At 45.5% G+C, this 23,976-nt stretch overlaps 2 protein-coding genes across 2 annotated transcripts; one reads left to right on the plus strand and one right to left on the minus strand.

Moving 5' to 3' along the window:
- Window positions 1–13,731: 13,731 nt before the first annotated feature.
- LOC115609604 (cygnin) lies at window positions 13,732–15,404 on the plus strand. Its single transcript, XM_030490020.1, has 2 exons — window positions 13,732–13,996; window positions 15,144–15,404. The coding sequence occupies exons 1-2, from the start codon at window positions 13,939–13,941 to the stop codon at window positions 15,275–15,277; spliced, it is 192 nt and encodes a 63-aa protein (XP_030345880.1). The 5' UTR covers window positions 13,732–13,938; the 3' UTR covers window positions 15,278–15,404.
- A 7,421-nt stretch (window positions 15,405–22,825) lies between these two features.
- LOC115609605 (small basic protein 1-like) lies at window positions 22,826–23,493 on the minus strand. The gene is made up of 2 exons (XM_030490021.1): window positions 23,436–23,493; window positions 22,826–22,981 (listed from the first exon to the last, which is right to left on the minus strand). Exons 1-2 carry the CDS (start codon window positions 23,491–23,493, stop codon window positions 22,851–22,853), a joined length of 189 nt encoding a protein of 62 aa, XP_030345881.1. The 3' UTR covers window positions 22,826–22,850.
- Window positions 23,494–23,976: the final 483 nt, after the last annotated feature.

Here is a 23,976-nt window from a genome sequence, read left to right on the forward strand (position 1 = left end):
ACCCAGGCAATGCCAAGGAGCAGCTCACATAGCCAGATTAAGTTGAAGTCCAGAGGACAGGCCCTGGCATAGGGCTACAAAGATGCTCCGAGGGCTGGAGCACTTCTGCTATGGAGACAGGCTGAGAGAGCTGGGCTTGTTCAGCCTGGAGAAGAGAAGGCTCCAGCGAGACCTTAGAGCAGCCTCCAGTGCCTAAAGGGGCTGACAAGAAAGCTGGAGAGGGGCTTGTGACAGGGGCCTGCAGGGACAGGACAAGGGGGAATGGCTTTAACCTGACAGAGGGGAGATTCAGATCTTAGGAAGAAGTTCTTCCCTGTGAGGGTGGTGAGGCCCTGGCACAGGGTGCCCAGAGAAGCTGTGGCTGCCCCATCCCTGGCAGTGTTCAAGGCCAGGTTGGACACCGGGGCTCGGAGCAACCTGCTCTAGTGGAAGGTGTCCCTGCCCATGGCAGGGGGCTGGAACTGGATGAGCTTTAAGATCCCTTCCAACCCAAACCATTCTGTGATTCTATGGTTCACGAGGAGGGTTTCCCCCAAACTGGTAAATTAGCAAGATTAAAAACCAAATTCAAAGCTGTAACACTGAAATGCAGCATTTACCCTGTGAGTATTTGCGAGTCTATGAAGGGCTCCCTGCAAACCCCTGTGCTTTGAGCAAAAGCAAACTTTTAAGCAGCGGTAAGAAGACGAAACACTCTTCATGCTGACAGCAAATACCAGACATGTCCTGAAGAGGGGCTCTGTAAGCTGCGCTGGCCACATTGCTTCCTAAAAGGGGACACTGCGCTAGGAGGGTAGATGTAGGCTCTGATGCAGAACCCCAGGTCTTGCTCACCTGGAGAAACTGTGATTCCTTAGCCTCCATCTGCTTTATCTCTGAATAAGAACAAAGCATGAAAATCAGGTCATCAGACATTTTTAGGGCTCTTTCTGGAGGAGATGAATAGCTGTTTGGTACTGTCCTGCCCATGATTGTTTTCATGGTGCAAGTTCAAGATTGTTCAGCCTCTGCATGATGGAAACAGTCTGGAACTATCTGTGCAGATGTAAAGAGGCTGCTTTTGATGACAGCCTGTTCTAGGCAATTGCACAAGAGAAGGATTGAATAGGTGTTTAGGTATGGTGACCTGAATTATTATACTCACCTCTGGTGGTGAGTTCATTTGGAGTTTGTCCAGGTTGTTACTTGTATGTCTTATTAATGCTGGCAGTTTAGGTGATTTCAATATCTGAGAATGATTTGAAAGTCTAATTAATGACATTTTCTTCTCACAGATACATGCAAAGATTCATAATAAGGAAGATTAATTCTCCCCTTACAGCAGTTTACACTGATCCACATCATCAACCTCTCCAAAGGAGAAGAGGGGTCTCTCCTAGGTCTGGAGCTAACAGAGCATGGGAATCTGATCTGTAACTTACAATAAAAACATGTCTACATTGCTTTCACTCCAGTGTTGGGGTGTCCTGGAAGCAGCACAGGACTCTGCATTTTGCCATTCAGACTGGGAAGCCTTTGGTATGAATCCAGAAGTAAATACAAACTCCCACCTTTGGGGCATGAGCAGGACTGTTTAAGTGCTGGTCAGCTATGCAGTTCATCCTGGCTGGAGACGAAAAGCTGTTTCACTGCCCCTCACCATGCACAGTAGCGCTGGACCTCCCTCTGCAACTGCATAGGGAAGGCTAGTGCTTTGGGATATCCTCAGGAGAGTTGCCTGGGGTCTCCATACAGCAACCTTGCAATCAACTTATGGGTATTAACCATACTAGACTTCTTAAGAAACACTGCTTGGGCTCTCGTGGTCCACCCCCTTCATCTCCATGGGTCCCACCACCCCCCTCCTCACGAAGCACAGTCAGACCCCACAATTCTTTCCCCACAAGCTGCTTTCTCTGAGGCCTGGCCTCCATCTCACTGAAGGTGCTGTGGGCAGTTATATTTATTAAGAGCATCCTCAGTAGAATCATAGAATGGTTTGGGTTGGAAAGGGCCTTAAAGCTCATCTAATTCAAGCCCCACAATGAGCAGGGACATCTTCTACCAGATCAGGTTGCTCAGAGCCCTGTCCAACCTGGCCTCGAATGGTTTCAGGGATGGGTTTTCAGGATGACGAATCGCTGCAAAGGAAAGCAAAGGCTTCAGCCCTGTGGCCAGCGGGGAAACAGCACTGTTGCCTCTGTGAAGGAGGGAAAAGGAAATTTTGGGCAGTGGCTGCATACTGCAGGACTAATTATAAACCCAAAGCTTCCCTGTGTTAGTCCTGATGACCCTGCAACTCCCAGGCGATGTGTGGAAGTGAATCGTCTTTCTCCCACCTCGGAGGAAAAAGCGTCAGAAATAGTCCTCCAATTGAGGGCATATCAGATATTACACTAAGAGAAAGGAATAAGGGGTGTCTAAGACAAGAAATGGCTGGCACTCAGATGGGCTTCAGTGCCTGCCTTTTTCTGTCTTCCTGCCATGTGCTTTAGGGAAAATGAACTGCTCTGTGGCAAAGATGAAGGGCTGGTACTCAAAAAAATTTGGCTCAAATCTCATCTCTTCCAGAGGAGCCTCTGAATATTGCAGTGAGAGTCATCCTGCTCTTTTGGACTCATTTTTCCTCCTGTAAAATAAAGATCAGTAATGCTTGGAGCAGGTTCCTTCCCTTCCTCTATTTCAACACTGCCTGGCACAATACAGCCCTGATATCAGTCAGTAAACATTACTACAGTCTTCTGAGAACACAAGATGTACGGGACATCAGGAAGAGTACAACATGCCTCTTGTGCAATAAAGCCACACTGGCCTGGCAACTTTTTCTATTGGTCCTGCACAAATTATCCTTGTCTTGTATTCCCATTCCTAAACCCACAGCTGCCATTCCAACATTTTTAATATAACCTTATGGCAAGGGGGTACAGACCTCCCTGAATGAGGAAAAGAAGTTATACAGGTATTTGTCAGGATACATTTGGTTCATAATAACAGATAATGGGTTAATGAAGGTTTGCCAGCTTCTGGAAGGTAGCTTCATGCACCATATTCTTTTACTTGCCTTGGTAAAGTCTCCTAAGAAACAACATTCCTATCAAGCAGGAGTAGCACACACATCTAGAGAGTGTCCGAGCAGAAGGGAATGCAGCTAAATCAGTGCTCTTTGCCAAATGCCCAGAGATTCCTCCTGCCAGACCCCTAAACGCCCGGCCATCTGCTTCCCCCTGCCACATAATGTGTCCTGAAGAGGTTGCCAAGATATTTGTCTGGCCTCAGCAGGAGAAGGGGCTCTTCCCAAGTCTTCCTTTCCTGGCTGGAGAGCAGGATCAGGAACCGTCTGGGTCTCTGGCTGCTCTTCTGCATCACCCTGAAGGACTTCAGGCAACGGGGCAGACCCTGAGGAGCAGAGGTTCCTCTCCCTGGTTGCATACAGCTGGTCTGGACTCCCTGGTGAGACCACATCTCCCAAAACAGAAGTGATTATCAAGATTTTAGGCTTTTCATCTAGCAAGCTCTCCTCCACCACATGCATTCACACCAGCAGGGTTTTGTCTGTGAAATCCAAGAAGTAATTGGCTCCAGAATAGCAGAGAATCACCCTCCATATGCTGCAGTCCCATGACCATTTGTCTCTTGGACAAGCATTAGTATTTTTTAGGGCTCTCTATTTGCTTGTTTTCATTCCTGAAATAGATTGTGATCTTATTATCCAAACACCCAGCTGCTTTACCCTCTCATATTTTCCTAGGAAGGGAAGTGAAAGATCAGCAAGCACAAGGTGAAAGATGTTTGTAGCTGGAAATCACCTGTGATTGCAGTGACCACATCCATCGGGGTAAATCCAAGGCAGCTGTGAGGCCAGCTGGCATGGCCAAGCCATACACAGGATATTAAGGTCTCCTGGCTTCCCAGAAAGGGATCCACAGTGGGCAGCTTCCTGGGTATTAGTCCCTGTGCTAATTCTTGAGCCCTGCCTAGGAGCCAGGCTTGCCCAGACCAAGTGTGCCAGAGGCTGTGCTAAATTTTATGTCTTAGTCTGGTCCTGGCACTGCTCCATTTACTGGTGTGGATGTAGCCAGGGGGTCTGGAAGAGAAAGATGTGGAGAGCAAAACCCTCGCATAAAGAAGCAGATAAATTACCCTATTTATACATTTGCTACAATAGCATGGGAGTCAGCTATGTTGTTTTCCACTGGATATCTGCCAGTATATCTGAGCACACAGCACTTTCCAAGGGCTGCCATCCCCACTTCTTCACTAACCCCTATCCGAAATACATGGTTTCCTGCAAACCGGGTTCATCCTCTTGACAGCTGGGAGGAGGGAGCCTGCAGGTGTGGGAGAGCTTCCTAGTTAGCTCTACTGAAACCAAAGCGACATCAAACTGGAGATGCGTCAACCAGAGAGTGAGTGGGCAAGTCTGAAGTCAGATCACAGGAAGAAGGAGGCTGGCAGGATGTGATAGAGCAGACATGTACCCAGCACTGCAGACACAAGTGTTCCTCAGGTCTGAGTTTCCATAATCAATTATTTTTAGCAGAGTACATATTTGTTTTGCTTTGTTTTGCAGGGAATAGCTAGTTTCTGGTGAATGTTTTCCATTTTGTCATAAGGAATCATGGGACACTCTGTAACATCTAAAAATGTGACGTATTTTGCAAAGCTTTTCCACCTCAAAGTTGGGTTTTTTTTAGTTTTTATTTGTCAACCTGGGAAATGCCTGAGCAATAAAAAAGGAACTCTGGCTTTCTTCTCACTTTGGGAAAATCCTTTTTTTGCCATGGAATTCGCCAGGCATTCACCAAGGGCAAACCTACAGGTCTCTACGCTCTCAATATCTTTAGGGCTGCCATCTGAAACACACAGACAGCTTGCTGCCAAAGCAGTGCAATTATTCTGAGTGAGTGAGAACAATTGCTAAGGTACAAATTGTCCCCCAAACTTGCCCCAGCACTCATTACTACCTGTGTGGGAAGGGTAGGATATCTGATGTGGTCTGCGTTTGGCTTTTCCAGAAACTGTTAGGGAGGAAAAACCCAACCTTTTTCATAGACTCAAAAATACTGAATTCTGAAGAAAACATTAATTTAGGCCACTGTATACGTGTCTGATAAACATTTCAAGTGCTGATGTGCCATGACCTGTTTTACGAGGTAGAAGCATGGGTGGTTTTGAAAGTTTAGCTCTGAATGTGATTTAACATTTGGGGGACCCCAAGGTCTGTCAGTGTGGAGGGAGAAAAACAGAGAGAAAGAGATCTTAGTGGCAGAGAAGAGAAAGCCCTACTGTTATAAGGGTTCTCCTTTGGACAGCAGCATGGAAAAAGGGGGCATTAATGAAATTATCTTGACCAGCACATGGTTTTAAGTGGACAAATAATCATACAGACATTTATACAGTGACTACAGTTTGCAATTGAGACAACTATGGTTTCTCTGGAACCTACAAGAAATCATTATATCATCCAAGTGAACAGGATTCTTCTTCCACATGTATCTGAAAGGGAAAATGAGGATAATATGAGGTGATGAAACAAATTGTTTAATTTAAAAGCTGTGGTTCTTTGAAAACATAGTTCTGGATGCTTTTCCATAGGATATGGGTTGGGGTCTCTGTGTCTTAGGAGGTGCCTACATTGGAGTAATTCTTCATGACTTCAAAGTTCGGTCCTTGGGGTCTGACCAAATTTAGGAAGTTACCAGGTCATTCCTGAGAAAGCTACACCATGAATTGCCTCTTGAAGAATATAAATTAATCATAGCATTATAGAATATACTGGGTCAGAAGGGACCTTGGAGATCATCTAGTTCCAAACCTCTGTCAAGGCAGGGACACCTTCTACTAGACCAGGTTATTCAAAGCCCTCTCCAACCTGGACTTGGACACTGCCAGGGATGGGGCAGCCACAGCTTCTCTGGGCAACCTCTGAGCAAATTAATATATTTTCAAAACCAAACCCTCCTGGACTTGATGGAGACTTGATCAGGGCTTCTGCTTCAAAAAAAACCCAAAGGGTTTTATGCAGGAAGATCAGAACTGGTGAAACCTGCAAGTTGCCTCATAAGTAATTGCAGCCTGTGTGCCTATTAGTTCATCCCTACAAAGTGAACAGGCTTGTCATGGTTGCATAAAGGGACTTCAGAATTCATTTCTTCCCCGTTTATATTCTCTGTGTATCCAACACTGTTTATGCTGCAGATACTTCTGATATAGCAGTGGTTCTCCATCACAGTGCTGATGGGCAGGGAGGAAAGTCTCCAACTAAAGTGTTTTCTGAAGACCACATTTCACAGTCAGCTAAACAGGTAACACCAACAGGACCTGAGGAACCATTTAACTAATTCCAGGATGCCCTTTCGGTGCTCAAATCCACCTGCATGAAACTCTGAGTCAAAGGCTTAGAAAGTTTTGCTTGAGTAGGCATGGGGACTTGAGGAGCTACAGGCTTCATAGACCCATATGAGCCTCCCCAAAGAGAGGGGACAGAGACCTAAGGCATCTTATGTCTAATGCAGAAAGAGCAGTGAACAACCTGTTTTGGAAAACAAGGCTAGAGTAGCATGAGCAGCCGACCACCTTCCTCTATGGACCCTCCTTGGCCACCAAGCTACCTGAGGCGACATCTCTATATATCAGCCATGCTTCCCACAGCTGCATTTTCCCACAAAATCCATAGATTTGTGCACACTGGGTTACAATAGGCACCTCTGTACTCTTCACTGTGTGTCCATAGGTCCCATGAACCTCTCAACCAGGAAAAATGGTTTTAAATATCAGGAGCTGGCACCGCATGCCGGTGTTGTAAGTTCAGCAGTGACTGCTTAGGTTGTGCTGAGCATTTAAGATCAAATATGAATAGGCTGAATTAGGGTTTGCTAGGCTGAGTGTCTAGAGTAGCTTGAGGTTATGTCTGAAGCATTGCTTGTGAGGGAAAAAAGGGTGCTCAGCATGAGAGTAAATGTTCTCTCTGCTGGATGTTCAGAAGTGAAAATCTCTTTCTTCAGAATCCAATTAATGGCTTCAGTTAATAAAGAACAAATGGCCAGAGTACCCATGCTTATATGTGACTAAGAGATTAGAGATAGGGTAGCCCAGTAGGGTCAGGCATGCTCCTGAACATGCTTTTGTTCCACTCCTTGTTGTAAGGAGTGGATAAATTTAAAGCAATGACTTCTCATGTCAGAAATCAAAAAGGACACAGAGAAAGCGAGCACTGGAAAAAAGCCAAGCTGTGCTATAACTCACCAACAGTGCTGAAGCAGAGTAAAAGTCTCTTTGGCAGCAAAATCAGAGGCAAAGCAGAGCTGCTATTGTAATACAATGGCTTTGTGGAGAGCGTTGGCACAGTCAACGGATGAATATTTTGCTGTGGTGTTCAGGAGTAAGTAGGGTCAGAAATCTAAAATAACTGGGAATGGTCCCAGTGGAAGCTAGTGCCACAGAAGGGAAGAGCCTTATTCAATACCATCCTTCCCCACTTTCAGAAAAGTGTCCATAAACCTGGGGTGGAATAACAAGAACTTCCCAGGAGTCTTTTCAGTCTGTGACCCCACTGTAAAATCTGAGAACAGCAAACACAGTATTATAGTTCAGAGTGAGAATTAAAACTAAATCATCCAGGTGAGCATGATCCGATCATGATATTATGCAAGGCTTTGAGAACAAACAGGTGAGCAAGAACACAAAATAATATGCATTGTGAGTTCTGTGCTGAATAGGTTTCAACAGACCAACCTGATGAAATAGGGTTGCTTAGTCAAGAGAAAGCATCAGATATTATCAAATGCGCTTTAGTGAAGATCAGCTCAGCAGAAAAACAGACAGCAAAATGAACCAATGCTGCAAATGTCCTTGCCTCCACAGCTGAGCTAAGTTATACTTTCGACATCTCCTTGCTTCACAAAACAAGGTTCAGCTGACTTAGACATGCCAAAGACTTGGCTTCACATTTTCAACTGCAAAGAGTCAAAGGAGAGGAGTCAAGAGATCTCAGTTTCCTTTGCTGTCTCACTATCTGAGCCATTCACCCTCTTGTCTTTCCCTCTTCTGGATGAACCAAGAGCAGTGGAAAAGGGAGGTCCTTTGGGCACCATGAGCCACAATAACAAATCGTATCTTGTTGGAAGAACTAGATGAGGACTTTCATCTGCTTGTGTGAAAATTGATAATGGAAGTTTCACAGATAGCTCATGTGTGATATGCTTGAAAGGCAATAGGATATGATGGGACGGGATAGGACAGGACAGTTCCCTTACTGCTCTTCTTCTCCCTTGAAAATGCGCCCAACACAATTTAATATAGGCAAAAAACAAGGAGTCTAGCTTAAAACCAGCAAAGACCATAATTTCTTAACTTGCTGGACAATTTATCTCTAAAGAGCTGTCAAGGTACCCACTTTCTACAACTGCATCTGTTGCATGTGCCTTTCCTGGAGAACCTCTTTAGCGGTATCATGAGTCTAATTCATATGCCAATTACCATTGGTGTGAAGTAGAAATCCTTCATACCTAAGACTATGAAGTAGGCTAGACCAAGTCTGTGTTCACTGCTAAGCATATTGGGAAAGATTTGCAAAAAGTCGTAATTGCAAGGTAACAAACAAGGGAAAATAAGTCCAAATTTATATCATGATGATGGATTATTCATTTCTTATTACCACTCTTGAAAATATTTAATTTACTGGTACAGAGGCAGCCTGGGTAAACAATATGAGGATCACAAAGGTCTCTCTGGGGAAAAGTTGGAAAGAAATAAGCCCCATGAAAACATCTGTGAAAGGTGACAGATCTGCCTGGGGACAAATGGCTCTAGAATTTCTGGGGGAGAAAAGTAAATACATCATGGCTAGATCATATCCAATTCAAAAATACAGTGAAAAATATGTTTTGTAAAGAAACATAAAAGATCCTTCCCCTCCTCTGCTGGCTTTTCTCCAGCTCTGCTCTTTCTCCTATGGTGCAGAGTGCTTCAGCATCTCCCGGCAGTGGTTTCTTTCATGCGTCTGCAGACTCATCCAGGCTCATCCTTTCTGAGCCTTGTGCCTTAACTCAGAGGAGTAAATTATAGCTGTTGGTTTTGCATCCAGAGAAAAATAATCCACACAAACACTGCAGCTCTTCATGCTGAGCCAACATTAGCAATGAGTGGTGGTGTTTGTTTGAATTCAAATGTGAATAGCTTGAACGAGGGATTCCCTGTTGAACATTTATAGAAGCATGCACATTCAGTATCTATAAAATAAACTCTGCAGCTGAAAAAACCCAATTTCTTGTCAAGAAAAAGAAAGAAGATACTTAGTGGAAGTGTAACAATTTATTTTCCTTCAAAATTCCAATAAATTGATTTATTAGCTTTAAAAGGTTATGAATAGTCAGCTGCAGAAATGACCACCCTGTAGTGGTGATGGGAAGCAAGAAAAGATAGAGCGAAGAGCCAAGGTTAAAAAACAAAGAATGAAGAAGAGGTCTAGGAGGGTATAAATGTAGTGGCAAATAGTTGGGGTGAGGCATAAAAAAGAGAGAAGGAATGGAGAAATCTGGAAAGTGGGAAAATGGGTGACAGATGAGAGAGTAGGAAGGGTTTTTCTCCAGTTTACTCTTCAGAAATCTGAACATGGAAAATTTAAGGCCATTGGAGTCTGTATTCAAAGTTGTCCCACTGCAGGTTGTGCAGACAAGAAGACTCTGAAGGTGGTATTTCTTGATTTTAACCTCCTAGCTCTTCTCTGTCCAATCTGGCTTCATAGCTGTCGTGTAACTTGGGTGGGCATGGATAAAAACAAGGGAACGGCAACACTGTAGAAAATGTTCATGTCTGGAGTCCAGGGAACATCTTGGTGTGCGGGGAGTAAAGAGCAATGCTCATCCAAAACAAAGATAGAGACACTGGTGCTTAGAGATGGACTCCCGCGACAAGCGGAGCAGCAGTAGGAGAAGCTTGAGCAAACCCATCTACAAAGAGGTGTTGTTGCTGGCCAGTGTGTGCAATGTCACCCTGACCCGCTGGTCCTGCTCACAAAGGCATCTGGCAGCCAGGTCCATGCTCCAGTGGCTTCTCCTTGCCATTCGCTGGCTGCATTCACCAACCCGGACACACAGGACAATTCCCAGATCCGGCTGCGAGGAAACCGCCGCCAGCAGACATGGAGCCACCATGTTCAGCTCTGCTCGACCCAGCGCCAACAGCAGAGCTGCTGCCCAGAGGTGCAGGAATTCAGTCTGGACACCTTCCTGATCAGCTCTGGACACTGTCTGCAAGGCACAGACACAATGAACAATACTGGGGAATCACACCCATCATGGGAATAGTTTTCAGGGTGCATCCATCCCTGACCAGTGTACTGGCAGTGAGGTTCCTCAATGGTATCCCTGCAGTGTGGCGCTCTGCAACATTTTCATCACATTCATTTGGTATTTTCTCTCAATTTTGGTTTTCAGTATTGTTTTCAGTATTGTTTTCAGTATTGATCATGGCCTAAAGGAAATGAAGAAAAAAACAGTTTATGAACAGGATTTGATAAATTTCCAGTTACCATGGTGATGGTAGAAGGACATCTTAGAAGGCTGTTCTGAGTTCTGAACTATCCAGGGTCTTCATTAACAAACTGCATAATGGAATAAAGATTGTGCTTACTGAATTTGCAAATAGCAGGCTGAAAGGGACTGCAGCATGCTGGGGGACACTGGGGATTGGCATTTTTTTGCGAAAGACAGGAACAATTGGTGAAGGTGGAATGAGCAATATCTGGCAATGCAGAGATTCTGCAGGAAAGGTATGGGGCTGCAGTGGGCAACAAGGTGCACGTAATGGTACGATGTCGTTCTGTTATGGAAAAGGCAGAAATAATTATTTCTAAAAAAACAAATGAACAACTGGGTAATGACTTGTCAGGCACTTAAATTAATCCATTTATTGCTCCAAACTGCTAGACTTTCAGGTAGTGTGTTGTTTATTGCTTAGGGCACCATACTTCAAGATGAGGTGGAACAGTTGGAGAGAGCCTAGAGCTGAGATTGTTAAGAGACCAATAAAATATGATCTATAACAAAAATCTGGAAGAATTGAGATGATGGGGGGAGAGGTGGGACCCATAAAGCTACTCAAATCTGAAATAAAGAGTACATAGGGAGAGAATGTTTCCCACAACTAGGGTGGTTCGGATGAGAAACAGTGGTCTGAAACTGCAACAGTGAAGTTCTGTATTGTATATAGGATGGCATTTCAAGTGGGATGCAGAAAGGTATCTTGAAGGAGGTAGAATGATGTGGAGAAGGCCAGTTATTGGTGGTATTCCCCAAGAGGTTTAACACTTTTCTGAGAGGGGTGATTTAGGATTGTAAGGAGCTCTGCCTTAGGGATGTGGAGAAGTGACTTTGAGGACATCTATGGTTCCTGGCAGTTTTGGTAACAACACAAAACAAATCATTATGGTTGTGTTTTTGTTGGTAAACTGAATAGTACAAGGGCCCACTCTATGGTCCTGAGGCTGGTGGGCTTAACTGGCCACATACCTGGTACTAAACTCTCCTCCATTCACAGCAGGATGACCACATCCCAGTCATGTTGGAAATCATACCTGTCCTCTAAAGACGCATGAGGTGAGGTGGGAAATGTGTTTGCAGAAGTGTCAAGTGGCCTCAGAAAAAAACATGGCCAGGGCTGTGCTAAAAATTTACCAGTGGGGCAGCCAGCTTGCAGCGTCAGGCTTCAGCGCAGTTTATTTATTAGTATAAGTCGTCCACAGAAGAGTAAACCATGCTATAGAATCATAGAATCATTTAGGTTGGAAAAGACTTTTAAGATCATCAAGTCCAACTGTTAACCCAGCACTACAAAGTCCACCACTAAACCATGTCCTTGAGCACAACATCTACACGTCTGTTAAATACCTCCAGGGATGGTGACTCCACCACAGCCCTGGGCAGCCTCTTCCAGTGCTTGACAACCCTTTCATTATAGAAATTTTTCCTAATAGGCAACCTAAACCTCTCCTGGTGCAACTTGTGGCCATTTCCTCTCATCCTATGCTTGTTAGTTGGGGGAAGAGACTGACCCCCACCTCACTACAACCTCCTTTCAGGTAGATGTAGAGAGCGATAAGGTCTCCCCTGAGCCTTCTCTTCTCCAGACTGAACACCCCCACTTCCCTTAGCTGTTCCTCACAGTGCTTGTGCTCCAGACCCTTCACCAACTCTGCTGCTCCCTGTGTAGCAGGGACCCATCTAGCCAAGTGTCTTTAGTCTGACAGGGGCGAAAAGCTGATTCTTAGAAGAGTGGAAGAACATGGCAAACATGCAGTAGCATGTGTTTGGAAACACATCCAGTTCCACCAGTCTGAGGTTTGGGTGTTATTGAGTTGGGTATGGATCCATATCATTGTGCTGAATGCCCCTTAGTTAATTTTATGTATTCCATAGAAGTATAGAATAATATAAGGTGGAGGGGAGCTCTGGAGGTCATGTGGTCCAGCCAGCTGCTCAGAGCAGAGCAAACTTCAAAGTTAGATTGACTACTTTTCTTGCTTTTGGAACACCTTTACAATTTCTTCCTCCATGATATCCATGGCAATGATTTGCACTGTCTCGTTGCGTGTAGTGTGAAAGAATAATTTCTTTGTTCAGTGCATCATACTTCTGTATGTCATCTCCGTAGTTCTCTCTTCATCAGGACATTTACACTTTTGATATTGCTGTCATATATCCCCACATACTCCTCTCCTCCAATAGTGGAAGATTCCCAGTATAATTACTGTCTCATTGTCTGAAAATGAGTCTCCAGTTTTCACCATCCTTGCTACCACCCTTTGTACCTCTTCTTGTCCTGTCTATGTGTGTGGAAACAGGGACACCAGCAGCATGCACAGTACCCAGCATGAAGTGCTCTTAAAACTGATACAGGAACCCACTGATTTTTGTCAGTGCCCATTCTAGCAAATCCTAATACTCAGTTTTCCTTCCCAACTGCTTCTGTACACAGAGGTGACTTTTTTTTCTTTAGTGTTCTTTGGGAGCACCTCTTTCCTGGAAGGTGGAAGTAAGCTTGCAATCACTGAGTCTTATTTGCCATCTGCTTACGCTGCCACTCAGTGCTGAGATCCTTCTGCCTTGCAGACTCTGTGCAGTCAGCTTTCATTTCAGTGCTCTGAATCACCTTCTGTCATCATCAGAGCTCCCCAGGGAGCAGGGATCAGCCTATCTCCAACCCAGAATTAAGCACACTTGAGACCCCAGAGCTGTCTGGAGGGTTTGTGAGGAAGAGGTGATGATCAAAGTGTCTGCAAGAGGTCGGCTCATCCAAGCTCCTGACACTCATCTCAGCTCCTCAGTGTCATGAGAGGCGGTGACAGAACAGGCTGCATTGAACATGGTGTTTGCTAAATTTATCCGAGGGATTTTTCAGTCATGGTTCCCAAGAGGGTGATACATGGACATCAGATCCTTCCCAAGCCAAGGCTACTCATACCAGTAGCCTCTCTCAGCTTGTCCAGCCCCTCATGAAGACAGGCCTAAGCAATGGCAGAAGACTTTATCGGTGCATTGTGGCTGTGGCTCAGCTCTATTGCATGCAATTGCATCCCTGCCAAAGATTGAGAAAGGCCTGAAGCCCTTTGATATTGATCTTGTTTCCTCAGAGGTCCCTCTGCCCCAGCAGATCTGTTCTATCTACTCACTGTTCACTCCTGGCACACTCAGTGGTTTTCATTTGAATTGGGTATTGATACCAGATGTGGGGACAGCAAAGTTTTGCCAACATACCCAGGTGCAGGGTGGAGGGGCCGGTGCTGTGCGGTGAACCATGAGAGGTCCCATGAGCAGCGAGACCTCCTCCAGCACCATCCTCTGCTCAGAAGCACACTATAAATGTGAGGATCCCCAGCCTTGCCACTCAGCAGAGTCCAGCTCAGGCTCTCTCCATCCCTTCTCTCTCCAGCCTCGCTGAGATCCTGCAGCAACTCCAGCCATGAGGTTCCTCTACCTTGTCTTCGCTGTCTTCCTGCTGGTCTCCCTGGCTGTCCCAGGTAAGGGGGTGAATTGCATTAAAAGGTGAGCAGAGCAACGGTGGGAGAACCAGAGTGATGGGAATCAGGGTGAGCCATGCTCGATAGGCATCTTGAAGAAACCTGGTCTTTATTGGCTTTAAATGCTGTGATTTTATTGCCTTCATAAATGTGTCTAGTCCTTGTATATGCAGATGGGTGCTGGTCTCCTGCAAATGTGCGGATGACTTGGTTACCCCCAGGCTGTCTTTAATGGGGCTCTATGTTCATGTGCAGACAAATGAGTCTTTAAAGAAAAAAATCACTTTAAAATACTGTCAGAGGTACATTTAGGATGGTTTAGGAATTTTTTATACCTCTAGGTCAAGGTGAGCTGAGCCCTGCTGAAATGATTTTAGCCATGAAGCATCAAGTGAGAACTGGGTGTTTTTCAGAGGCACCAGCCTCCTGGATGTTTCAGTCCAGTTCTCAGTAATTTTAAAGTGCAGTGCTGACAAATAACCCTCCAGTTATAGTTGTTGCCTCCCTCTTCAATGAACAAAAGGGAGATTTGGGGCTCAAAAGGGTTCCCAGTCCAATATCCATTCATATTTTTCCATATCCTAAAATAGCTGGGCATAATTTCCCAGCTCTTTTAGGACAACAGTATCCCACCCTGGTGCCTTGTGTTTGGCATTTGAGCCTTATTTTAACACATGCAGGTCAGATTTCTGGTTACCACAGGAACTGTCACCTGAGACACCCTCCATAGTTTTTGGAACACCAACTCAGTTTTTTTAAACTACTTTGGTGTTGTTTTTGCTGTTTTCCTCCAAGAACACTGATTCTGTCTCTGAAAGAAAGGTGCAAGACATCTGCGCAGTCTTGCATAGATGAGCATCTTTATGAACTTTGCTTTTGGGCTCCCTCTCAGGAGGCAAATGAATGTGCTTTCCTTGGCAGCATCTCTTTCCCAAACTGAACCCGTGTCATCAACTGGTCCTCTAGTCACAAACTGTGGGGAGAGGAATGCACCAGGGGTATCTCAGGCTTGTGCTCTTCAAGGTTCTTTCCTGCTTTGGGGATGGGCTTGTTCCACACTTCTACCCAGAGGTGATGGGAGGGCAAGTCAGTAGCACAGAGACATCTCTCCTGATCCAACCACTCTCCCTCTGTCTCCCCCTTGCAGGCTATGGGCAGATCAGGAAGCACTGCCCCAAGGTGGGCTACTGCTCCAGCAAGTGCTCCAAGGCGGACGTGTGGTCCTTCTCCTCCGACTGCAAGTACTACTGCTGCCTCCCGCCCGGCTGGAAGGGGAAATAGGAGCTGCAAAGGAAGCCCCTGGGGAAGAGGAGGCACCGCGGTGGCTTTGGGAGCAGCTTCTCAACTGCCCAACCCAATTGTCACCCCCTCCTCTCTATAAATAAAAAGAGAAAAAAAGGAGATGGAACTTCAGTGTGTGGTGTGGTTACTGGTGTCCCCATGATCCCATATAAAGCATTAGCACAGGTTCTCCAAGCACAGCCGAAGAGGCCCATTAGCAGCTCATTTCATTGTTCTTTTTGTACAGAATCCATACAAAAGTGCTAAACATATGGAGTTTTCCTTTCTGGTTCCCACAGTGGATTCAGTCAATGGTGGGTGAAAAAGGTCTGGTTGGAATAACACACCTGAGCCTCATAGCAAAACCCAAGGGTCTCATGTGTGGGAAGGAACCTGGCTTAGTCCTGGGTCTCAAAAAAACAGTATCCATCCGAGATACTGGCAAGACTCTTGTTACCATGTCTGGGTAACGAGCAGGAAGGGATGGCTGCAGTGCTTACACACTCCCTTCAGAATCTTCCAAAGACCTTCTCTAGAAAGGATCTTTGGGAGAGCATCATTCATGTCCCGTAGTTCCCAGATACTTCTCTGCCGAGACCACCTACAACAGCATCTCTTTGAGTCATTCACAGGTGCCTGTGAATACAGCAGCCCTAGCAGGTCATGTAAAGGGCCTATCTGCAGCAGCCTTTTCTGATGTGATGATTATGTCCACCCTCATCTTTCTTGGCCACAGCTCCTGCAGAGCCTGCTCCAGCACAAGCTTCCCACAGGGTCAGTCTCTTTCCTGCTCTGACGTGGGATCCTCCCTGGTCTGCAGGGGGATATCCATGGGCTGCAGGGAAATCTCTGCTCCAGTGCCTGGAACAGCTTCTCCCCTCCTTCTTCACTGATCTGGGTGTCTGCAGAGCTGCTGCTCTCACATATTCTCACTCTTCCAGTTGCTGTTGCACAGCAGGGTTTTTTTCCACTTCTTAAACACATTATCCCAGAGTCAGTGTCACTGTCACTGATGGGCTCAGCCTTGGCCAGTGGTGGGTCTGTCTTGGAGCCGGCTGCATTGTCTCTGTTGGACATGGGGGAAGCTTCTGGCAGCTTCTAACAGAAGCCACCCCTGTAGCACCCCCTGGTACCAAAAGCTTGCCATGCAAACCCAATACAAACTTCCATATAAAGAACTGGGTCATTGTCTGTTTAGTGATGTCCTGTTTCATGTTCCTGTGTCCTAGCTGTGGTTTTGTGAGTGCTGGTAATGATCAGGTCTGCTGAAATCTTGTAGCATCTGAAGGTGTCCCTGGATTGTGGGGAGAAAGATCCACAAGGTTGGAGAAACCCAAGAATTATAAGGGAACACAATGCAACAAAGCAGGGACTTGTAAAAGTGAAAAATGTAGATAGAGGGACCTAAAAGGGAGCACTGAGAGACCACCTAGTAATGACCAGCAGTTGCAGAAGGCATTCAAGGAGCTACCTACAAGCAGGATAAACCCACACTGGCCTGTGGCAAGCTTCCATCTCCTTCTCTTCCAGTAAATACATAGACAGCCTGAATAAAGCCAATACCATTTCTGATGAACTCTCTGGACCTTGGATGAGGAATTAATATAACCAAAATCTCTGCAGCAGATTAGAAAAGGGGCTGCGAGCTGCCCGCTTCATTTTCCCTAGGAAAGGAACAATTTGGGGAACAGAACACATCTCTGACATCAGCTCTGACTGGTGAACTTTGGTGTTGTCAAAATACCTTCTCACCAACTCTGGAGGAACTATAGCTCTCTCTGTTAGACAATTAGGCCACTGTTAATAATCTCTCTTAGGATGTTCTGTGGTCTAGGACTTGATTTGGTGTATGTGAGCCCAAGTATCTTACAAGACACCTGTGTGTCTTGGTACGCTGAAATCATTGTGGAAATTCTCACTCTTTCAGAAAAGGATCCTTCCTCAGTCATCATCTGTATTTCCCTTCTAATACATTTACTTTGACCAGTGAATTTAGTAAGAAAAGTAAAAGAAAAGTGAAGGGCTTTAGACTTGGGGTTCACAGGGCTCCAGGCAAATCTGGAAAAGAAACCATATTTTTCAGTGAGAAAACAGAGAAACCCTCATATTTATAGACTGCAACAGAACATGTGCAGGAGTGGAATAACGAAGTGAACATGAATTGCTCGTTTTTCATTTAAAACCACGTCACTTTAATGCAGTCATTTATTCACCCCTCTTGTGTGAAGCTTTCATAGCATTCCACATCTTGAAAGGACAGGTATTTGAAGAAAAAAACGCTTTGTCTTTCATATGTCTTTCAGCCAGAGTAACTTGAGGAATTATGGTAAGTACCAATTAAAACAGCACCATAAATTGCAGATTCAAAGGAAAGGGTGTTTTTCTGAGCACCTCTTCTAGAAGCTGTAGGGTGATAATAAATGGGATCCTGGTTGTAAGAATTACTTTTTCCCACTGCTTTCCTCTATATCTTATTTTGAGTGAAATATGACTTCCACAGAAGCATTTTAAAGGAAACAAGCTGCACAGAGCAGCAAAAACCCACTTTCCACACAAATCTGGAGTTACCATATTGTCTGGTGCTGTAGATTTTAAAGATCTGTCTCTTCTTGTAGCGACAGTCAGTACATCTGCCCTGGAAGAAAGAGGAATGCCAGGCATAATGAAAACGTCTGGTCCAATGATTCGTGTTAATATGCCCATCTGCTTCTCTGTCACTCGTACCTACCTATAGTCACAGACTGCAATCGGGGCAGAGCCTGCACCGGCTTTTCTTGCATTAGGACATGGACCTTTCTGCTGGGGTGCAGCTTGTATAAATAACAAAGCAATGACCCATCAGGGCTTTTTCTAGTTGATGCTTCCCTGATATGAGGGAGGCTGAAGGATCACCAGATCCTCAGGTTTCACTCTTGGAATGGCACATAGAAGTTTTGGTGCTTCTAACTCTTCCTTCTTCTTGCACGTGGGCATTAGCTGTCATTAAAAGGAAACAAACACTTTCTCTGAAATGGGAAAATCATTAAAGAGCAGATAAAGGGTCCCAAAATGTGCGCCTGGAATTCCCAAACAAGTGTAACGATGCCGTTCCCCGCACTCTCTTCCTCTCCTGATTACTTGAATCCCAGTCTCTACTGGGCAATGAAATAGCCAACAGAGAGCCATTCATTTGGCATATAAAATTAGTTTGATTTTTCCTATGTGCATCACTCTACATGGATCTGCACTGAATTTCATCAGCCAGTTTGTGAGCCAGCCACACAAAACAGTGAGGTCCTTCCATAGCCATCACATTTATTACCCTGAGCAATGCAGCTCCAGTAACAAATCTTGCCACCTTCCCATTCAACCACTCTTCCAGACCTTTTTATGATCAAATTTACCACTGTAGTCCCAACAATGACCTCCCCCAGTGCTGCCCATGATCTCACTCTCAGGCAACTTGGCCCCATAGTGCTGGTCCCTGCCCTCTGCATCCCAGTCTCTCTGGTGCTCAAATCCACTGCCTCCTTCAGGGAGTATTAGCAGGTTTTTAGGACAGAATTTCCTGGTTTTCCTCCATGTTATTAATTTATAACTGGTATGTTCCTGGCTTGCAATCCTGTAGGACATTTTCAGTGTAGGTTTGGGTTTTGGGGGGTTTTTTGTTGGGTTTTTTTTTTTTTCATAACTTTAGCATCTCTCCATCTTTGCACAGTAGATTTTTGTTAAGCAATAGATCACACACTGCCATCAGGAGGACACCTATTTAATCCTTGAATTCCCATAGGAGTTTTTTGGGGAAAAAGATCTGGGTGATTGTTTGATTTGTTGTTGTTTATTCCCCCTCTTCCACCTCTTTTACATTTAAGACAAATCCTTTGATGAGTCCCCACAAAGGAAAGCTCAGTATGAAATCTTCCCTTCTTTCTTTTAAGGTGAACTCAGCTGCCGATATTTCATTTAGCATCCATGGAGTGGCCTTAGCTTTTATTAGCTTTACAGCTCTAACCATTTCCTGCCCTATGTGCTCCTCATCAGGCTTCCTGTTCCTGATGTGTTTGAAAAATAAAGACTTCTTTTAAGAGGTTTCTGTGCCTTTTGCAAGTTCTTTCTACAATTCTCTGCTGAGTGCATTATTGTGTTTTACACTTTGTCAGGCACAGTTGATTATCTTTTCTACTTTTTGTGTTTGGACACAATTTTAGCTGCTTCTTTCTAACAACCACCCTCATCCCACTGTTCTGCTATGACCTTTTCTTCTGCTCTTTCTCAGGGTTTTTTTTAATAGGTGTCATACATTTTCTCCGAGTCTCCGATATAGTGGCCTTAAATAGCTCCCACAGTGCTTGCAAAAAATCTATTTGCAAGGGTTTAAGTCTTTTTAGCTGTCCCTTTTGTCTTCTTTTTAACAATTTCCCCATTTTTATGTAGCTTCCTTACTGAAATTAAGCAGAGAAGTAGTGGCCTTTTCATCCCTTGTTGGATGTGGAGTGTAAGTACCATATGATCTGTGCTGCAGAGTAGCTCTCCCAGGATAAAACTCTGAACCAAGCACAGTATGTTATTCAGAACTGATTGCTGTTTATCTGTTATTTAGCATACCAAAGGCAGTGCTGAGAAATCAGTTGTTATGTCTTTGTCTCCTAGTGCTAGGTCAGTGAGACTGTAGCTGGTGTTTTCTCTCTGTAAACATATGAAAACACTGTAATTCAGTAATTATCAGTACTGGCTTGGTAAGGTATAAATATTCAACTATTTCTCGTGTAAAAGATGCTTTCCAAGACATAAATCTGCTTCTTGGCATAGCTAGAATTTGTAATATGAACAAATTTAAATTAGAGAGAGATCATATTTTTAGCGCACATGCCATGTCTTCAAGAGCTTCTCTACTACAGGGAGCGCTGGGTTCCTCTGGAGAATCCAATCTTCTGCTGATAGAAGAGGTGGGATCTGGAGATGAAGGAGAAGATGAAGCATGTCTCCCTCCCTCCTTGCATTACACCCATGTCAAATCCCAGTCTGAAATCCCCAAAACAGGACCCATAGAATCACAGAGTCACAGAATCATTTAGGTTGGAAAAGACATTTAAGATCATCGAGTCCAACTGTTAACCCAGCACTGCAAAGTCCACCACTAAACCATGTCCCTGAACACCACATTTACATGTCTGTTAAACACCTCCAGGGATGGTGACTCCACCACAGCCCTGGGCAGCCTGTTCCAATGCTTGACAACCCTCTCATTGAAGAAGTTTTTCCTCATACCCAACCTAAACCTCCCCTGGCGCAGCTTGAGGCCATTACCTCTTGTCCTATCACTTGTTAATTGGGAGAAGAGATTGACCCCCACCTCACTACAACCTCCTTTCAGGTAGTTGTAGAGAGCGATAAGGTCCCTCCTGAGCCTCCTTTTCTCCAGGGTAAACAACCCCATGTCTTCCCTCCTGTTTAGTGCAGTTGGAGGGTCCCTGTACTCCCCAAAAGCTGCCACAAGGTGCCCCAGGAAGATGCACAGCTGCAGATAACAGAGGCAGTAACAGGGGAGAACAGTCGTTCTCCTAACAAAAGAAACTGAAAATAAACTACTGGTGCTGGAAACTTTCTTTAGCTGCAGAAACATTTTGAAACCTGGAGATGCAGCAGAGCAAGAGACACCACTTCAAAACCTGTTTTGTAGTTCCTTCGCTTTCACCTGGCTTTTCATTCCCTCACATAATTCTTACTTTTTTCTTGGGGAAAAACAGGCAAGAAACAGTAAAAGTTGTTGTTGTTCAGTGTTTCCTTTTGAAATTTTTATTATTTTATCAAAATTTCAACCTCGTATGTCTGTGAACTTTTGTTACTAACACATGGTTATTTCAGGTGAATTTCCCTTCTTTCATACCCTGTTGTACAGGGTCAGGTGAAGCTTGAAGTCTGTGGCTCTTGATGGGCCATCCTGTCCCAAGTGTCACATTTGCCTGCTGCCTATCCCTGCCTGACCTCAGCCTCCATAGACTAGATGTTAACCCCCTCACACCCAGTATCTCACACTATGCACCTCATTTGAAAACAGACTCATTCCTCTTAAGAACAAAAATATCAAGAGAAATCCCTCAGCTTTATCAGGATTCCTGTATCCCTGGTCAGTCTTTAAACTGATAAAGTTTTTAAAGTTATCAAATTACACATTTATTCTATGTGCTATGGATAAAATAAAGGAGCATAAAGCTGCTCACTAGGTTATATCCGTTTCGCCAAAATTGCCTGGTGCACAGTCATTTGCACTGCAGTGGTTGGCAGTGAGCCCCTTGCAGCACGTTACGCTGCCCATACAGACACAAAGGGTGGATTCACCTCTCTGGTTGTCAGCAAAGACATGCCTGCAGGCACTGTGTATTCAGACTCCCATTACAATCAGAGGCATTTTGAACAAGGCAGAAATTAGCCTTAGGAAGAAATTACTTCCACCACCACCACCCCCCCCCCCCCCCCCCCGTGTACTGGTTGTAATGCCAAAATCTCTGCTGACCACAAAGGATGCTGCAGAAGAGAGGAGGCACAGACCTTTCCCCTGCAGAAATTAAGCAGTCTTTCTGTAAGAGGGAGTGGTCTGTACCTCCTCTCTTCTTTTGCAGTATCCTTCAGTCCAGTGAATACCAGTGCACCCTTTCCCTGGGCTTGAAAGGACCCATGACTGAAAACTTACTCTATTTCCTGGAGGGTTTCAGAGAAACAGGGCTGTTTTGTGTCCCATGAGCCAGTTAGGGAGTTGACCCTTTCTGACACGAACATTTCACCCTCCAGTATTGCTCCTGATGCTTGTCTGACTGCCCTTTGCCAGGGTGCTCTGAGCCAACCAACACTAGACTGCTCCATTTTTCCCTGCAGAAAGCCTGGAGTGAATGGTTTATCATAGGGAACAGGACACCGAAGAAATCACCTTGTCTGTTCTTCCATTATCAGTGACTCCCACCGGAATAATCTGGTCACTGGCTATGTTGAATTGTTACCTGCTTTATGCAAGGGTGTCCAGAACTGCCATGGGACCACAAAACCTGAGGGCTGCACTGGGATAAGGATGCTTTATAGGGACCCCAGGAATGGGATTTTGGGGGTGCAAGGAGAATGCGGTGGCTCCAGTCTCTACCCATCCCCAGTCGGACTGAGGTCCCCAGTGCAGCGGCTGGATGGGACTGATGGGGACTTGGGGGCTGTTGTGTCCCCTAAAACTAAACTAGGTTGCAATTTGTGGAGAAGGTAGACAAAATATCAGTCAATTGGCTCTTCCCCAGGCTTCGTCACCACCCTGCTTTGAAGCAATGGGACAATGGGAAAATCTTAAATCCTGTTCTCTTCCCGTGTATCACTTTGGTGTCATGGGTGTGGGGCTGTCAGAGGTGTGTATTGATCACAGTTCAGAGAGGTCTGGCTGCAGAACCTCTCCTGGCATTCCCCACCCAGGAGGTGAATGAACCACACAGCACACAGAAATCGTATCTGCCCATCTTTACTTCAAAGCAGTGAACACCGTGTCTGTCACACCATGAATACAGTGCTGGGAGCTCCACTGCGAGTGCTGCTCTTCCTCCATGGCTGGGCACTTTCACAATCATTTTCCTTTTTTGGGTGGTGGGATGCAGCAGTACATCTTCCCGCAGGATTGGCTGAAAGTCCACTCATCCCTCTTGGCACACATGTGGGAACAGTACCCACCACAACTGCCCTTGGACTGCCCATACCCTGTGATGGGAAGGAGAGAGAAATGGGTTGAAAGAGAAGACATCAGGTATCATAGGAGGGCAGATCCCCAGAAGTTATCTCCTTGCTGGTTCCAGGGTGGTACTGATGCACAGGGTACCTTCAGGTTCAGACCAACATAGAATAGGACCTATGCTTTCTGTCCCCATTGAGCTGGATTCCTAAAAGTCATCCCTCTACATATGTCAGCACTGCAGCTTGCTGGCAAGATGTGCAGGACACACAGGCTTTTGCAGTGTTGCATTCATCTTACTTCAAATCTGTTGTGCGAGGTTGCGTAAACCATCAGCCAGAGCCAGCCGCGGGTAGCTGATCTCCACCGCAAACCCGGGTGAGATGAACCACCTCCCACCACCCCAATGTAAAAAGGCTGGAGAGGGGACAACAACCCATTCCCGAGCCTCACTTTCTTCACCCCCATTCATTGCCATCTTACCTGGGGTGGCCAAGGAGAAAAGCAGGAGCACAGCAAAAACCACACAGAGCACCTTCATGTCTGGAGGCTAGCAGAGACCTCAGCACACTGGGAGCAAAGTGGGTGTGAGATGGCCACAGTGGGGAACTTCGGAGGTCCTGGGTTTTATAGAGGGACTCCTGCCACAAGCAGTGTGGCAGGAGGAGAAGCTTGAGCAAACACATCTCCAAGGAGGCGTTGTTAGCTGGCCGGTGTGTGCAGTGTCACCCCGACCCACTGGTCCCGCTCACAAAGGCATCTGCCAGAAAGGTCCATGCTCCAGTGGCTTCTCCTCACTGCTCACATGGGGACAATTCCCAGATCCAGCTGCCAGGACTCCGCCGCCAGCACAAACAGAGCCGCCAGGCTCAGCTCTGCTCAACCCAGTGCCAGCAGGGGCTGCCAACAACAGAGCTGCTGCCCAGAGGTGCAGGAATTCAGTCTGGGCACCTTCCTGATAAGCCCTGGACACAGTCTGCAAGGCACAGACACAATGGACATTACTGGGAATAGATCCATCATG

This window comes from Strigops habroptila, chromosome 6, assembly GCF_004027225.2.
Source record: "Strigops habroptila isolate Jane chromosome 6, bStrHab1.2.pri, whole genome shotgun sequence".
Lineage (NCBI taxonomy): Eukaryota > Metazoa > Chordata > Aves > Psittaciformes > Psittacidae > Strigops > Strigops habroptila.